Source organism: Semicossyphus pulcher, unplaced genomic scaffold (genome assembly GCF_022749685.1).
Source record: "Semicossyphus pulcher isolate SPU_LCO1_2020_fin unplaced genomic scaffold, fSemPul1.0.p SCAF_15, whole genome shotgun sequence".
NCBI classification, from domain to species: Eukaryota; Metazoa; Chordata; class Actinopteri; order Labriformes; family Labridae; genus Semicossyphus; species Semicossyphus pulcher.
The window spans coordinates 1,527,365-1,543,985 of NW_027211659.1; the positions used below are offsets into that span (position 1 = coordinate 1,527,365).

Genomic DNA, 16,621 nt, shown 5'->3' on the forward strand with positions numbered 1-16,621 from the left:
GGCAGCAGGCTAAGCAAGGTGACCCAGGCGTCTCTCTCCCCAGCAATGTTTTCCAGCTCCTCCTGGGGGATTCCGAGGCGTTCCCAGGCCAGACGGGATATATAATCCCTCCAGCGAGCTCTGGGTCTGCCCCGGGGTCTCCTCCCAGTTGGACGTGCCCGGAAAACCTCCAAAGGGAGGCGCCCAGGAGGATCCTAATCAGATGCCCGAATTTTTTAGTGTTTAAAAAATGGATTTCACAACTGGTTAGGATTTCAATATGACTTTAATCCGAGCACAGCCTTACTGGCTGATTTTTTTTGCTGACTTACAACAAGTATTTGTTCAGAGTGCATTTAAGTCTCAAGTCGTATCCCTTCAGCCACGATTTTCTAAATTGAAAGCAATGATTTGATTAAATGATCCAACAATGAACTCAGCTGTGAACTTGTCTTGTAACCCAGATCAACACAGACGCACGTCCAGTCAAACTCATTCTCTTTTGACACTTCTTAAAAACTTAAAATAATTATAATAACATCTTTCCAGTATTAAATAATCTTATATAAAAACACACACAAAAAAAGTTTGAAATAAATGGCAATGCTCCGCCTTCAGTCCAACATTTCTATACACATCAAGCACTTCTGCACTTCTTGTTCCTTCAGTCGATCCGTCCTTCCCTTCGTGAGTAACGAGACTTCCGTTGCCGCGGCTCCATGCAGTACCAGTTATTTTGCAGCAAATTGTCTCTGTTGCTGTCGTCGATCAAGTCTCGTCTTTTGTATATTTCAATGCAAAGCTGCACAGACATTGTGAAAAAAGCTCGATAGGTGATTCTTCTGGCTTGCTTGTATACAGATATATATATTTACATATATATATTTTTACTCATGTCATTGGATTAAACATGTATTGATAATGATAGTAATAATGAGGATGATAGTAATAATGAGGCTAATAGGAACAATCATAATCTGAGATTAAGAGAAGGAAAGACGGCTTGCTACTTGCTCGGAATCCAGGGGTGGATGGTTGAGGATGAGGAGAGTCAAGACAGACATTGAGTATTTCTTCTTTGCAGGAACGATGAGACCTAAATAGTCAGTTCAGTTTTTAGGTTCCACCCAGAGTCCGCGCTCCCTACCAGTCGCTGGTCAGTTTGGTACTTTGGTCCCGTTTAGGAGGTTGGGGAGGTGGACCTCGCCGCAGCGTTGCATAGCCTGAGATGTTGGCATGTTTGGCGGATTGGGAGTGTGTGTGGTGACGGGACAAAGTTTTGGATTGTCCTCGGACACCCTGATGATGCTGCTGCAGGAGCTCAGGGGGAGGAGGCGGGAGGAGGGCCATGTCGTCCATGGTGCCCACAGGCTCCATCTTAGAGGAGGGGATGAGGTGGGAAGAGGTGAGTGAGCCATGGCGGGACACCGACTTTCTCTTAAGGGTGCGGTTGAGATCTTCCAGGAATAGCGGCTTTAGTGCCAAAGTGCTCGGCCCAGGGGATTTCGGGGAGGTGGGAGGAACTGGCGAGGAGGAGGAAGAGTATGAGGACAGGGAAGGAGGTGGGGTCTGAGACAGAGGAGGCGGCGAGAGTGGCATTGATGTATTGTCGTACGGAGTTGTATTGCTCGTCCGCCGGTTCAGCGCCGGAGGAGGGACTGTCCCCTTTTTCAGCGAGCCTTGTTTCCATGATGACGATGACACAGAGGACGATACCAGCTGTTGAGGAGGCTGCATCTGAGGTTGGGGGTTCACCACTGCAACCTTTGGGGGGTGATGGAACTCTGATGGGTGGGGAGGAGGAGGGAAAAGCTCAAAGTCACTGGGTGGAGGTGGGAAGTAGTCAGGGGATGAGTCGAGGTTATGTTGATTGGCGGGAGGAGGTGGGGGAGGAGGGGATGGGAACTCGGAGGACTGATGGTGCTGGCCGGTTTGCAGCCCCTGGAGTGCCAATGGGAGGTTTGCTAAGTTCAGCTTCCCTGGCTTTGGGAGCGGAGCAGGAAGTGTGGAGGATTCCTTCGAAGGAGATCCGGTCACCGACGAGGAGCTGGACGAGGTACCCGTTTGAGGAGCTTGGCCAAATTTACTGACCAGGCTCTCCACCTTCTTTGGCCTCTCGTCCTGTGTCTCTCCCGAGTTGGACCGCATGGAGGAGGCTCTCTGTGGAGCCGGTGGAGGCCCTTTCTTGGAGGATCCTGTTGACGAGGTGGAAGGCGATTTCTTTATAGGGGAGCCTGTCTTGTTGGAGGAAGAAGACGGAGGAGGGGGAAACTCTCCAGTGGAGTTGTCTGGAGGAGGTGGAGGGAATTCTGGTGACTGTGGAGCCACAACACCTCCTGGCTGCCACTTTGGTTTGGCCTTGACTGCTGGAGGAGACTGAGGAGCACTGAACTTGGATCCTTCCATGGAGTTGGAAGCCGGCATAGAGGAAGGAGCAGCGTTTCCAGGGAACTGATTGACAATCTGTTTGACCAGAGAGGAGGTAGCCGCAGCAATGGAGACGGAAGAAGAGGAGGAAGAAGGAGAGATGGCGAGGTTTTTGGAGGAGAGGCTGTGCTGCTTCGGCAGAGTGGGAGGTGGCTGATTTGGGGAATGTCCAGTTGAGAAGCTTTGCTGCTTTTTAAATGGTCCGTGGCTGCTTTGCGGCTGTGTCGGGGACACGGGTGAGAGGGCAATTGGAAGTGAAGAAGGACCCGAAGGTTTAGGAGCAGTTTGAGGGGGAAAACCACCAGTGAAGGATTTGGGAGGCGCAGGAGGGGGTGCATTGGGAGACAAAGGCCGGAGGACTTGCAGGGATGTAGGAGGAGAGAGTCCAGTTGGAGGAACTGTAGGAGCATTAACCTCACCCAGTGCAGGGTTGAAGTCGTACACCATATTGGGAAACTTCTGTGACAGGAACTGCTGGAGGCCACTGTTGGAAAGTAGGGTGCAGGAGCCGGGCTCTAGCGGTGGAGGTGGAGGCAACCCATTGGCCTCAAGGCTCTCTGGAGGAGGAGGTGGGAGATAGGAGGGCTCCTGCAAGTCCTCCTCCAATGGTGGTGGTGGTGGTGGGAGAGCACATGGGCTTGTTGCACCATATTTCAGTGCCGCCATTGCTGAGCCAGGAGCTGGTGCCTCGGGTGGAGGAGGAGGGGGAGGAGATGGTGGTAATGGAGTGGGGGTGCTGTAAGTAGCTGGGAGGGTATTGTAGTTGGGCTTTGTTGTCTGGTTAGGAAGGGCAGGAGGGGCGGCTCCTGCGGGCTGTGTCCTGGATTGGTTCTGGCTCTGCAGGCGAGCCAGCGTGCTGTACTTAATGTATGAGGAGGTAGGTGCTCCCTGATGGGCCACACATGCAACAGGAGGAGGCGGAGGTGGAGGAGGCGAGGGTGGTGATGGAGAGGAATCTTCAGACTGGACCAGGCCTTCGGTGTAGCTGCTCCGGGAAGGTGGAGTCTGAGGCTGAGAGAGAGGGAGCGTCTGGGGGGAGATGGAAGGTATCTGGAGAGGCATAGGCCTACTGATAGGGTCGATCCTCATCATCTGGAGAGAGATACAGATGGAGAGAGGAAGGAGAAAAAGGAGGGGGGAGGACCATGAGTGCAGTAGGTGGGGACGCAGGAAGAGAAAAGACAAGAGAGAGAGAAAGTTAGAAGAAGTAAAACACTCCACCGTCATCATTTAGAAGCAAGACGAGGTGCAAAGAATCAAACAGCAAACCAGTGCAGTCTGAGAAACATGACAGGCCTGTTAGACATTAAACACCACCCGCAGCATAAATGCTAAAGTACAATGATCAGGGACGGACCGACCACTTATTAGAGCTCTCTCAATGTTTTACCGAAAGTGAAGCCAAAGAAGGATGACCGAGGTCAGTCCGTCAGTCCGAACTGTTTTATTCATAAAACCAGGGCTTTACTGGTTTTAAATGATAACTGGGCGCAAACTAGCAACTTTTGTTGTATTGATCGGGGGTTAGGACACAACACACCACGATGTTAGAACAATCAACAGCTCAGCTGCAACCAACAATCAGGAAGACACCAACAAACTTTTAAGCTCCCCTAAAACTTGTCATGACATGAAATCAAACTTGACATCTGTTTATATAAATTAAGCCAAGTGTTTGGCAGTATGTTTACTATTTTTTGCCTTCTGTACTCTATATTCATACGTGTCTCAACAACAGAAAACAAAACCATCAATTACATCCCTATGGAAAAAAGGTACTAATGTAAACCTGGACCTCACCTATACCTGCTAATTAAAGTCGTTTAATCCCAGCTCTCTTCAAAGCATCAACACAAACAGTTTAGTGTTTTTAGGTTTTCATCCAAACTTTTAACATGCCTGTTACATCACTTCCTGTCTAACCTCCGCTCCCTCCTCCTCCTCCTCCTGCACAAAGAGGAACAGGCATACGTCCCTTCGCCTTTGACCGCTGGCAGGGAAGCAGAGGGGATATATGGGAAATGTAGTCCACAGGTAAACAGGACAATGACAGGAAAGGATCGGACAGACTGTGTGTGTGTGTGTGTGTGTGTTCACACCTCTCCTTGTGTTCCTCTCCTCCAGGCGTCAGAGAAGATGGAGCTGACGACACTCTGGGAGCGGGTGTGGCCTGATGATGTCATCTCTGATACGCCGCTGTCTGATTGGCTGGAGTGGTTGGACTGGGATTCTGGAGTGAGCGCAAACATGCAAACTTTTACTTCTGATAATGATGCTTATTCTTTTCTATTTATGAATGGATACATTATTTAATTAATTATTAATTTTTGCTCCCTTTGAATAACCAAACTTTATTATCGTCACAGACCTGGCAGGCTGGAGGAGCTGGAGCCCGACTTGATGGAGGAAGAAGAGAGGGAGGACCAATCATAGGCCGCCTCTGTCCTCCTCATGGCTTCCTGGTAGTTGATGTACAGCTGCTTCCCGTACTGATGGACAGACAGACAGACAACAGGTATCGGTAAATAAACAAATAGTGCAGCGAGTGCAGACAACAACATTTGATCTTTTACGACAGAAGGTTTTTACCTTGGCGATACGAATACTGTTGATCCACTGCTGAAGGGTTCTGACATCATCACAGCAGAGGTACTTGATGTACTGAGACTTCTTCTGGATCTGAGGGTGCTACACACACACACACACACACACACTTTGTATTACTTAACAAGATACTTTGCATACCAGTAGCGTGAGTACTATCGCCCCCTGCTGACTGGCTGCAGTATAGCTCATAAAGCCCGCCTCCTCCATGTTAACAGATGGGACATGAGTCAAACTATAAAATCAAAATACACGTCAAATACATTTTTCTCAAACATGGTTTCTGTCATTATAGTTAGTTCTTATCTGCTGATTTATGTCCAAGTGTTTATTTTGCTCACAAGTTTACTTTTAATTAGTTAATTGATGCTATAAAAAGGGGGTGTGGCCTCATGATTGACAGCTCTGTTGACAAATGGGGCTCCTGCAGCGTTCTGTTCCCGAGTAGCAGAGTAGAGGAGGAACGGCGAGAGGAGACGTAACTAACACTAACACTACAGTCACTGAACTTTCCATCAGCGTGAATATCTGCTTCAGACCGACACAAGAAGCTGTTCTGCTGCAGACTGAGCCCACCTGAGGGCTCCAACACGCCAAGGACACCTGAGGGCTCCTACACGCCAAGGACACCTGAGGGCTCCAACACGCCAAGGACACCTGAGGGCTCCAACACGGCATGGACACCTGATGGCTCCAACACGCCAAGGACACAAGGTAAAGGTGTGTGTCGGGTAGAGGAAGGGGCGGGACGTCAACAGTGCGGCTCCACCAGCCGCTCTCTGCTGCAAACACTCTGGATACAGATGAGCAAGATGGCCCGGGGGTATTTTAGCTTCATTTTTGCACAAAGAGAAGAGGTGGAGATGCGTCGGCCATCTTTATGTACAGTCTGTGGTCTCTACATTGAACCAGATGTATCAGTACTCTAACACACCACCAGGTGGCACTGCTGGTCCGTGGTTCCACAAACCTGACAGAGCTAATTCATCCTAAAGCTCATCATTACTATAAGTATGTGTATGCATGAGGTTGTTATTGTACCTTCAGCACCATGCAGTAGTCTGTAGGAGCCTTGTACTTGCTCTTGTAGTCCTGACCGTGGTAGACATTAACGTGATCCAACTGGAGGAAACACACCAGGTCTCTGGATGCCTGCAAACACACGCACATCAGATTTCTCCTTTTTCCAGCTTTTAAAATATCTGCACTGTAAAACCGATGACTGTGTTTTGTCCACACACACACCTTGGCCTTTCCTTTGGGAACGTAGTAGATGCCTGAAGCCCTCAGCAGAAAGTAGCGCTTCTTCCACGACTTCTTCCCATCCTCTTTCAGCCACAACACTCCCTCCATCTCAGGGACGGAGACGGAGCTGCCGCCGAAACACTCCTGACACACAAAAACAACACAAACTGTTTGTTTCAGTTTCAGCCCACGTTTTCAACATTTCCTAACACCAGGTAAACTACAGTTTGTTGACTCAGTTGTGTCGATTTGACTGTTTTTCTGACATTCATACCAACATCATGAATTTACCCTGCAAGTTTACAAGTTAGTGGGTGCTCCTGAGAAAAGTGTGCTTTGCTGCTTCATCATTTTTGACCTTGAAGAGGAGAACATTAGCTGTAACTAAAAATGCAGATTTAAAGTGTATGTGCTTTGAACAGGCAAAAGTGTTGAGTATTTTTTCTGCCCCAAAACAGAGTCTACAGGTTTCCTTCTGTCGCTATACGCGCCCCAACACTGGAGGAAGGGTGGCGAGTTAGTGGCCCATGAGGCAAAACCTGGGGCATAAACATACTCAGAGAATTCATCTCTCCAAGTGCAAAATAATAAATGATGTCACCGCTAATTAGCTCCATATTTTTATTATATCCTCTCTCCTCTAATATGGACTATGGTGTCTGTCAGTGGACAAAGTTTGAGGCATTTTACTTTAATTGGATTTCAAGGTGAGTGAGGAACAGCTGTGTGCAAGAGGAGAAAACAAACTCACCTCTAACAGAGCTTCTTTGTTTCTCTCAGCCATCTCACACGTCTCCTTCCGCCCCAGCAAGTAGTTCTGCGGCGACGCGAAGAGAAAAAGACAGAACACCGGTTAGCAGTTTAGAAACATCTGTATGGTTTTGACTGTTAGGGTTCGGGTGCTTCTTACCTGCGGGTTTTTAAACAGAGCATACTTCTCGATGCGTTCAGTGAACATCAGGCGGTTCTGGCTGTCTCGGGTCCAGTTCAGAAGGTTCTCCACCAGGTTCTCGTGGTCCTCAAAGATCCGCTCTGCACAGAGAGAATTTAGTATTTATGTTAGCAAAATCATGTGACGCTGGGTCATCTATCAGGCAATGAGAGTAAGCTGTTAGGAAAATAAGAACAGTAATTAACTAGATCTCAAATGTCAGAAAAAAGAGAAACTACAGTTATGTGTTTAACAGTTAAGATGAAGGCAAAACTACACTGAAAATCAGCCTCTAACTCTGCGCACTTTAAGGCTGATTAAACATCTTATTGCAATGCTTTCTGGGACTTTTAATGACATCTTTTAAATGTGTTGTTATGTAAAAAGTGGACCATTACGAAGACTCTTCCTGCAGGGGACCTTCCCTCTAATAACTCTGCTCTTTAGAGGCATCATGGCTCGTGGCGGTCTGCTGCCCTCATTCCCTCTCTTTCAAACTCGCTCCCTCACCCCGGCTGCCTTTCAGCGGCTTTCACATGTTCCCCTGTGAGGACCGGACCGGACAAAACCATGTCAGCTATGACCCACATAGAATTTGGACCACCGCTGACCTCGTCAACAAAAAGTTCCTGTGTGCCTTTTTTAACATTTGGAGCGGTGTGCGTTCAGTCAATAACTCTGCTGATGTTTTGTTTATGAAGAACTACTGGAGTAAAGTAAATGTATGGAAGCATGTCCGCTTAGGGCTTCCGTACTTTTACAACGACTTCCTTTAAATTTGACTTATAGAAAACACTCAGACATGAGGAAAGCGAGCATGCTAAATACTTAAAACAAGCTAACTCTTCACTTTAGCCTTCAGCTACAGAGGCCCTAAGAGGACATGCATACATACATTTTATTTACTCAGTTTTCCTGTGATAACGAGGTAGTTTCTGGTTGTTTCCTCGAGATCTCGACTTATTTATCTCGAGATATCAAAGCTGGTTTTCTCGTGATAACGGAATAATTTTATGTCTATCTAGAAAAAACAGGCTGCTCACTGTGCTGTTACAGAGCAGGACATGCTGCGACTTTCATTGTAGCATTCATATTTAAATGACCATAGATCCATTTCTCAGCATTTAATCTTTTATCTTTATTTCTTATTTTATTGTATATGCACATATTTGAATATTTCTTACTTCCATATATATTTCCTATTCATATTTTTTTATGCCATATATTTCTTCATGCCTCTCTCTGTATCAGAGCAACTTTAATGCCCGAATTTACCCCGGGGACAAATACAGTACTTCTGGTTCTGATTCTGAGTGAATAAAATGTTTGGATTAATGTCCGCTTAGGGCTTCCGTATTTAGCTCGCCATGACTTTCACTATAATGCTTTTTATACTTAGCTTTGCACTGCTGCAGAATATGCAGTCATATCCTAAACTTTATTATAAATACATTTTTTATTAACCTTACGTCACGCATCTTATGTATTTCATTTTGTTCTTTACTTCTTTCTTTTTACTATTATCATCAAATTTCATAATCAGGCTCTCTATCACTGTTTTAATGTTTCTCTTGTCTGTTTTCATGTGCATTCACTTCTCTTATTGTAAAGCACTTTAATCTGTGATATATCTGTGAAAATATGCCAAACAGATTATTTCAGCTCATATTTTATGTCATCATTTATCACACATCACGATGGAGCTGTTTATCACTGCAGCTTTAGAGCCACGGATATGTTGAGTCATAAAAAGCCAACACGTCCAGTTAAAGTTAAAGGTTACAACACGGAGCGAGTCTGTTTTAGACTTCAGGCAAATAAGAAGACATAAATATTCTTAATACCAACATTATTATGAAGAAAAAACATGTTACTTCCTGCATGGATGATGTGTTGTTTTTGCAACACTATCACTGTTACAGAAGCAAATACTGCTGCTGTTACTACAACAACTAATGATAATAAAAATCCTTGTTTGTCTCATTATGTACATAAATATTTGGTGCCACTCTGTTATTTCCTGTAGGGTAACCGGTTAGAGGTCAGAGGTTCTGCTCTGACAGGAAGTCGGCCTCTTGCTAAAGGGCACTCAGCAGGGAGCTGGTGGCGCGTGTGTGTGTGTGTGTGTAGCTGCAGAGTAAGGACAAATGCTTTGACAGCACCCCCAGCAGACACCACTTATTTTCTTAATTAACACAAAATGCCGTTAAAATCTTCCTCGGGCTGAAGCCTGGCCTTCAGCCCGGGTTTTAGAAACGCACGTGGAGCAGATTCTGAGAGGTTTGGCCGAACGAGCTTCACTTCACCTTCTCTCCCTCTCTCTCTTTCATAACGCTGCTGACTGTCTGTTCAGCCCTGAAGATGTAGGTTAGATCACACGCATCGCTGCACCGGACCTACATAAAGACTGTATGTGTGTGTGTGTGTGTGTGTGTGTGTGTGTGTGTGTGTGTCAAAGAGTGTTAAGCGGAGTGAAGCTCGTAGTACAGTGTGTGCTAGCAAAGGCACATCGTGACAGCCCCGAGGGATGCGTGTGTGTGTGTGTGTGTGTGTGTGTGTGTGTGTGTGTGTGTGTGTGTGTGCGCGCGCGCGCTCATATCTTTGTTGCTGAATATCTGTGTTGTCTGATACTCACTGCTGGGCACAATGTTACTGAACACAAGTACTAACGTCCTCAGTAATGCCTTTCCCTCAACATGCACACACCTGGAAATCTGGGAAAGGTTGCAGCACTCAGAAGGCTTTTCAGTCTAAGCTCTTCAATCCTTTTGAATTCACTAAAATCTGTTGCTACAAAACGTCTTTAGCAAAACCACTAAATCCATCAAGATGAACTGCAGCACGCAGAGCTCTTTTCTTAAGCTAGCTAATCCAATTACACAATATAACAGACATTCATTATTAATCTAATCATCTAAATTATGCTCTCTCTTTTACATTAACCTCAGCTCACTCTGTGCTGGGGATATAGATCTGTATGCATCACTAGCTTGTGGAGAGAAGAACACTTTAATAATACATCCGGAGAAACGCTTTGTGGTTGGATTTCCGAAGAGATTAAGCAAAAAGCCAGCAATAACAAACCTGTGTGTGTGCGCACCTGAGTGTGTGTGTGTGTGTGCTCACCCATCTGCAGCTCGTTGATGGTCTCCACCAGTGACCAGTCGGGACTGTACCCACAGTGAGACTTCTCCAGCAAACTGTCCAACACCTGAAGAACAGGAGGCGATGTGAGCTTCACGCTGCGCTGCGGTAACATCATTTAGCTATTATATAAGCACTTCTGTTTATGATGCTAACACTGCCTTCAATGCATTATTGTTAAAACTGTTACATATGGGAATACTGCTGCAAATGACGGCTAATGACACTTTTACAACCGATCTACAAAAGACTCCCTGTCACGTGACATCACGGCTCCTCCCTCTCACCTGAGTGCAGGTCTGCTCACCTCAACCTGCTCAGTTTCAGTTGGGATAAGTTGTGTTCAGTTAGCTGTTTAGCTGCCTGAATTACCAGTAGTGAGCTGGGTGTTTAACTGTGTGCGTCCCTGAGTATATTAAGAACACCGAAATACTTTGATTTAGTCGATGTGTTGTGTTAAATTATAACTGTCAATACTACTGTCAGTTTAACTGCCACCGTTACTTCCTGCCTACTTTTGTAGCTGCCTATTGTAATATTGTTTTTCTTTTAGGCACCGTCTCTTTTGCATCAACACAAACACTTTATATTTTAACTGACATTTGAGTTGTTTTTTGTATTTCTCTCATTTATTCTGTATTTTTTGGAGCTATCCGGCACTATAATTTCCTTTGGGATTAATAAAGCTCTGTCTTATCTTATCTTAAATAGTTAAGTGTGATTAGCATGCTAGCGGTTAGCGGTTAGCGATTAGCACGCCGTAAATAAAGGAGGAAAAAGACATCACCTGAACAACACTCGTATCCAAACCCAGCACTACAGTTTCACCTGGTTCTCACCAACAACCGAAGTTTAATATGCTGCTTTCGACACTATTACTCCGTTTGCTAATAATGCTAGCACAACAACTGTTGATGCTAATCTCTAGCTTCTGACGCTACCACTGATGCTTGTGCTGCTGCAAATAAGATTCTTACTAGCGCTGTTAATGAAGCTAGTATGCTAACTATTTCCACTAATGTTAATAATGCTATCTAGGCTATTATTACTGCTGTTAATAATGCTGATACTATTGCTGCTGCTGCTGCTGCTGCTGCCACCATCTAATGCTGCTACTTCAAGTAGTTCTGATAAAACCCCTGACTGATGACATTACTCCTATAACTGCTAATAATAGAAGAATAGAAGTAACTGCTACTACTAATAGTTTTGTTCTACTTTCAGTATTCTAAGTTCACCAACTGATAATGCAGCCATAGATATGAGAAATGACAATACTAATAGTGAGTACAAATATAACACAGGTCGCCATAATTTGACTACAAATGACACAGGTACTACTACAAGGCAGAGTCGTACCTGTCTGACGGTCTGTCTCTCGTCCACCATCATCGTCTTTGAGCTCTCGTCTGACAGATGAACTCGAATCACCAACTATGAAGAAAAGGAAACAGAGAGAACAGGTTTATTTACGTTATTGAACATAAACAATATCACAGAACCTTCTGTGATGACGTCACAAGAGGCTGCTAAACCTGAAAAATACTGCACTGACAAGTAACCAGTGTCTCAGTCCTCTGGTGATATTTGCAGGTATGAGGTTATTATGCAATGAGCCTTATTGGAAAACAGTCCAGTTCCCAAACACAAGCTCCGATAGCCACCAGCAGTCACAGTGTCTCTCTGCCATTGTCCTTCCTAACGCTCTTTGAACCGAGGGGAAAGATAGTTGTTGCAGGTGCACAATTCAAGGTGCCATCAGCTGCTGCAGCCTACACCCATCAGCCATAACATTATGACCACCTGCCTAATATTGTGTAGGTCCCCTGGACTCCACCAGACCTCTGAAGGCGTGCTGAGGAATCTGGCACCAAGACGTGAGCAGGAGATCCTTCAAGTCCTGTAAGTTGCGAGGTGGGGCCTCCATGGATCGAACATGTTTGTCCAGCACATCCCACAGGTCAGGGGAATTTGGAGGCTAAGTCAACACCTTGAACTCATTGTTGTGTTCCTCTTTGTCGCGTTCCTTTTGCAGTGGCAGGGCGCATTATCCTGCTAAATGAGCCTGTCGCAGGTTCACCGGTTTGCCTTCCTTGGACCACTTTTAGTAGGTACTGACCGCTGCAGACCGGGAACACCCCGCAAGAGCTGCAGGTTTGGAGATGCTCTGACCCAGTCGTCCACCATCACAATTTGGCCCTTGTCAGAGTCGCTCACATCCTCACGCTTGCCCATTTTTTTGCTTCCAACTTAGAAGACAAAATGTTCACTTGCTGCCCGACATATCCAACCCACTGACAGAGGCCATTGTAACGAGATAATCAATGTCAGTGGTCACACTGTTATGGCTGATCGGTGTGTAGTTGTTGTGTATTCACTCTTCTGCTTTTTAAACATCACTTTATGGCAGCTTCATGGTTTTCATGTTTATGCACCGTGCCCCTGAAATTTTAACCCCTTCTAGCAAATCAAATCCAAGTACTTCTCATGCTGTCAGCATAAATACGGTTCAGGTAAACTGTACACTGTCCCTTAAGTGATCATTTACATGTGTGTGTGTGTGAGTCAGAGAAAGTGCAGACAGATTCACTTTTTTGCAGCTTTTTGCAGAAACAACACAAGATGATTAACAGACAGACAGGTAGCTGTTCTGTCTCTGTGGTGTAATCCAGGTTGTTAATCCACTCGCTCTCTCTCTGTGTCTCTCTCTCTCTCTCTCTCTGTCTCTGTCTCTCTCTCTCTCTGTCTCTCTCTGTGTGGGATTGGGACTTAACTTGCTCTGGTCATTATGTTGAGTGCTGTGTGTGTGTATGTGTGTGTGTTGACCCCAGCTGTTATTGACCGGAGCTTTCAACATGGAGTAACACTGACCTGACCCAGAAAACCGAGTCGGTTGGACACGTGCCAGACAAGGACCCACACATGCACATTCACACACACACAAATATGTATGAACACACACTCCTGCTGCATCTTTCTGTCATGTGCGTGTATTTGAACCTGACTCACCTTCTTAACCTGGGCCTCCTTGATCTTCTCCAGGGCGACGCGGATGTTTTCTGCCTTCAGCTTGGCCCCCTGCTCCTCCTACACACACACACACACACACACATTAATGAAGGCAAGATACATTTCACATTACAATCAGTCAATGCATCGTTCCTGCAACACTCGCTCTCTCTCTCAATCCGTATTAAGGACGCACAAGCTCATTATAATCTGTTCCTACCTGAGCCCTCCAACAGGAATTCATTGTTTACTTTCAGTCGATTTCTCGTAAACCAACAACACTTCTGCGTCTGCTTTGCATCGAATAAAAACGGCAGAATCCGGTGTTCGAAGTCCAGAAAATCCAGGTGTTTTTATCAGCACAGTGTGCACAAACAATCAGTGTATTCCAGTTTGAATTACTCTGGTTTTATTAGGCGTCTTGCATGCTAACAGCTTCCTGACAAAGTGAAGGAAGAGCCAAAACAGCAGCCCAAGCTTACTCCAAACAAGACAGAGGTGCACTTTCCAGCGAGCCCAAACTGTGAGGCTTCATCAGACATGTTTGGTAGGCAGCGAAAAACCCGCTTCTCCTCCTCCTCCTCTTCATTATCATCATTATGTCCAGATTATTTTGGCTGCAGGGGAATGAGATTGGATTAAAGCTCGGACGCTACATGTTAGTTATTGTCTCTCTACAGGAGGATTATCCAAATGTCCCAAACATGCGCAAACAGGAAGCAATGCTGGTTTTTCTCCGCCACTGCAGCCGGGAACTAGAGGACGAACGGAGACATTAGGAAGTGTTGGAATGCAGCTCCGATCTGCCTCTATGTTTGGTGGTGAGGCTTCCAATGAAACGATGGAGCTGAGATAATCATCTGCGAATAACAGCAGACGAGTGGACGAAGGAGCAGAACGACTTAAGCCTTAAGTCCAGCAGAGAAGAATGCAGGTGCAAAAACAAAACCTGCACGCAAAAATAAAAGTGCAAACAGCTGCATAAGCTGCATAAGTGGACAAAAATGTGCAAAAATGAGCAGCAGGAGGATTTAACTAGCTATCGACTAGATTAGCTGTCTTGGGTTTTGACAGCCTGAGCAGCAGATTTAGGAAATCTACTTGCTGACTGATCGCAGGTTAGAGATGCAGCTTGGTCCACTGACTGACTGATCAAACTGAAAGGTGCTACCTTGTGCTGTCACATCCTCCCAGGCCGAGCGAGGCAGAGGGAATGAGAGGAGGAGAGAGAGAGAGAGGGAAGTAGAGATGGGCCGGGTAGCGGTGGGGGAGGGGCGTCGTTGCAGTGCCAACTTCCATGCAGAGGCTCTGATCTCTTTATCTCAAGCTCTCATGCCCCCTCCTCGCAGACTTCCTCCTCGTCTTTGCACTTCTCTTATCTGATGTATTTTTCAGCCGACTTGTTATTTTGTCCTCATCTCACTCACTGCTTCGTCTCTTAATTATTCCGTCTTTCTTGGTTTGCTCAATTTTAAGGGATCTTTTCAGTCACTTCACCTCACATAAATGTCTGGTTGGCTGTCTGCGCTCCACTTTAGCCCCCCCCACACACACGAGAGGATCCGTATTGTGCACGAGCGAAAGGGCAGAAAGAACAGGAGATGATGGGGACGAGGAAGAGGAGATTAGCAGCCAATCTGCTTATCGGCGTTCCCCAAAAGCCCCTCAAGTACTCTCACTCACACACACACACACACACACACACACAAACACACACACAAACACACACAAACACACAAACACACTCTCACAAGACCTGATTTCTCAGCAGCAGCAGTTTAAGCTCATAAACGCTGCATAATGACGACAATATGTTTGTTGGCTGAGGTTAACACCTCCAGCGAAGATTGTAGAGGAACGATTAACGAGGGATAATGTTATCATGATTTTCACAACAAAAGCTCTAACATCGGTTCTCCTTATTGAGCATGCACAAAAGCAGTGAATCAGAAAAAGTACAATTAATGTACAAAAACATTCTTCAATATTACGATGTTAACTCGCATTAAATAAACAAATATCAGAGTGTTGCTCTTAACCATAACTTCTGATGTCTTTCTGCTCTGCAGCATGTTTGAGTCACGTGTGTAAAAACAAATAATATAGCAGAAATATTAGCCGTGTCTCAATCCAGGGGCTGCATCCTTTGAAGGACACAGGCTACGAAGGATGAGTCATTTGTGTAGACGCTGAGGCCGAACTGAAATGAGACGCTCTGGTCTACGGAGGGTTTCCTGCAGGGGTGCCCAATCCTGCTCCTGGAGAGCTACCTTCCTGCATGTTGTAGGTTTCTCCGTGCTCCACACCTGATTCGAATGTTTTGCTCATTATCAATCCCCTGAGAAGCTTCAGTTGATAACGAGCAGATCATTCAAATCAGCTGTGTTCAAGTACAGAGAAAACTAAAACATGCAGGAAGGTAGCTCTCCAGGAGCAGGATTGGGCACCCATGGTTTCCTGTTTGCGTCACCAGCTGTTCCCACCCTCATCCTTGCATCACTAAATGCTGCTCCTGTTACCTAGCAACAGGTAGCTAGCTGGCTAGTTAGCTAACATAACTAACGTAACTTAACCTATTATTTTAAAGATAAGGTCTCTTTTGTTTCCTAACGTGTATCTCTAGCTATATGACTGAGCTGAAACCAAAAACGTTTACATTTAAAGTTCACTCCTCGGCCGCTTGAGAGTCCGCCATCTCATTTAAATCGGCACGCAATTAATCTCGGGATACGCTGTGACGTGAAGGATGCACCCGGTGGATCCTTCACATCCCGGGAAAAGGAGGAAGCATCTGAAGGAGTCTTCGACTTTGGCGGATGCAGCCTCTGAGTTGAGACGCAGCTTTTGTGTACAAATAAATTTATGTAGGTCTACAGATTGAAATAATCTTTAAATTGAGCTAGCAGTAAAAGATTTAAACTGTATATCAGCTACCCTCTAAAATGAGAAACTACATGCCTGTTATAATTTGTATAGGTGGTCAAAATAAAGCTAAATTTGAAGGAGCAGGTTAAAGTGTTAAACAGCTGTTTGAGCTCAAGGTTTGAATCTGAGAAAAAGCAGATCAGAGGATGAAACTTAATAAACCGTCTGTTGGAGCCTTTAAAGAAACTACAGGAGTAACTGTGCCATAAACATATTTTAAACTTATTTATTTAAATGTTGGCGACTTGAACAAGAAAATACAGGAGGCCAGGGAATGTTAAACACCTGTCACATTGTCAGTTAGCATTTTAACAGTAACTGACACTATTGCCTTCATGTCACGTCAGCGTGCATTAA

At 45.5% G+C, this 16,621-nt stretch overlaps 1 protein-coding gene across 2 annotated transcripts in view; it reads right to left on the bottom strand.

Annotated features, from left to right (window-relative positions):
• Nucleotides 1-246: 246 nt before the first annotated feature.
• The window catches only part of LOC138592676 (ras-associated and pleckstrin homology domains-containing protein 1-like), a 63,510-nt gene continuing 47,135 nt past the window's right edge, over nucleotides 247-16,621 (bottom strand). For both annotated transcript variants that reach the window (XM_069663521.1, XM_069663520.1), the window contains 11 exons: nucleotides 13,340-13,417; nucleotides 11,690-11,764; nucleotides 10,313-10,397; nucleotides 7,166-7,287; nucleotides 7,007-7,072; nucleotides 6,256-6,399; nucleotides 6,052-6,162; nucleotides 4,996-5,094; nucleotides 4,775-4,895; nucleotides 4,506-4,636; nucleotides 247-3,498 (listed from right to left, as the gene is read on the bottom strand). In XM_069663521.1, coding sequence (XP_069519622.1) covers nucleotides 1,123-3,498; nucleotides 4,506-4,636; nucleotides 4,775-4,895; nucleotides 4,996-5,094; nucleotides 6,052-6,162; nucleotides 6,256-6,399; nucleotides 7,007-7,072; nucleotides 7,166-7,287; nucleotides 10,313-10,397; nucleotides 11,690-11,764; nucleotides 13,340-13,417 — 3,408 coding nt within the window. In that variant the 3' untranslated portion in view covers nucleotides 247-1,122. The remainder of the gene's footprint in view (nucleotides 3,499-4,505; nucleotides 4,637-4,774; nucleotides 4,896-4,995; nucleotides 5,095-6,051; nucleotides 6,163-6,255; nucleotides 6,400-7,006; nucleotides 7,073-7,165; nucleotides 7,288-10,312; nucleotides 10,398-11,689; nucleotides 11,765-13,339; nucleotides 13,418-16,621) is intronic.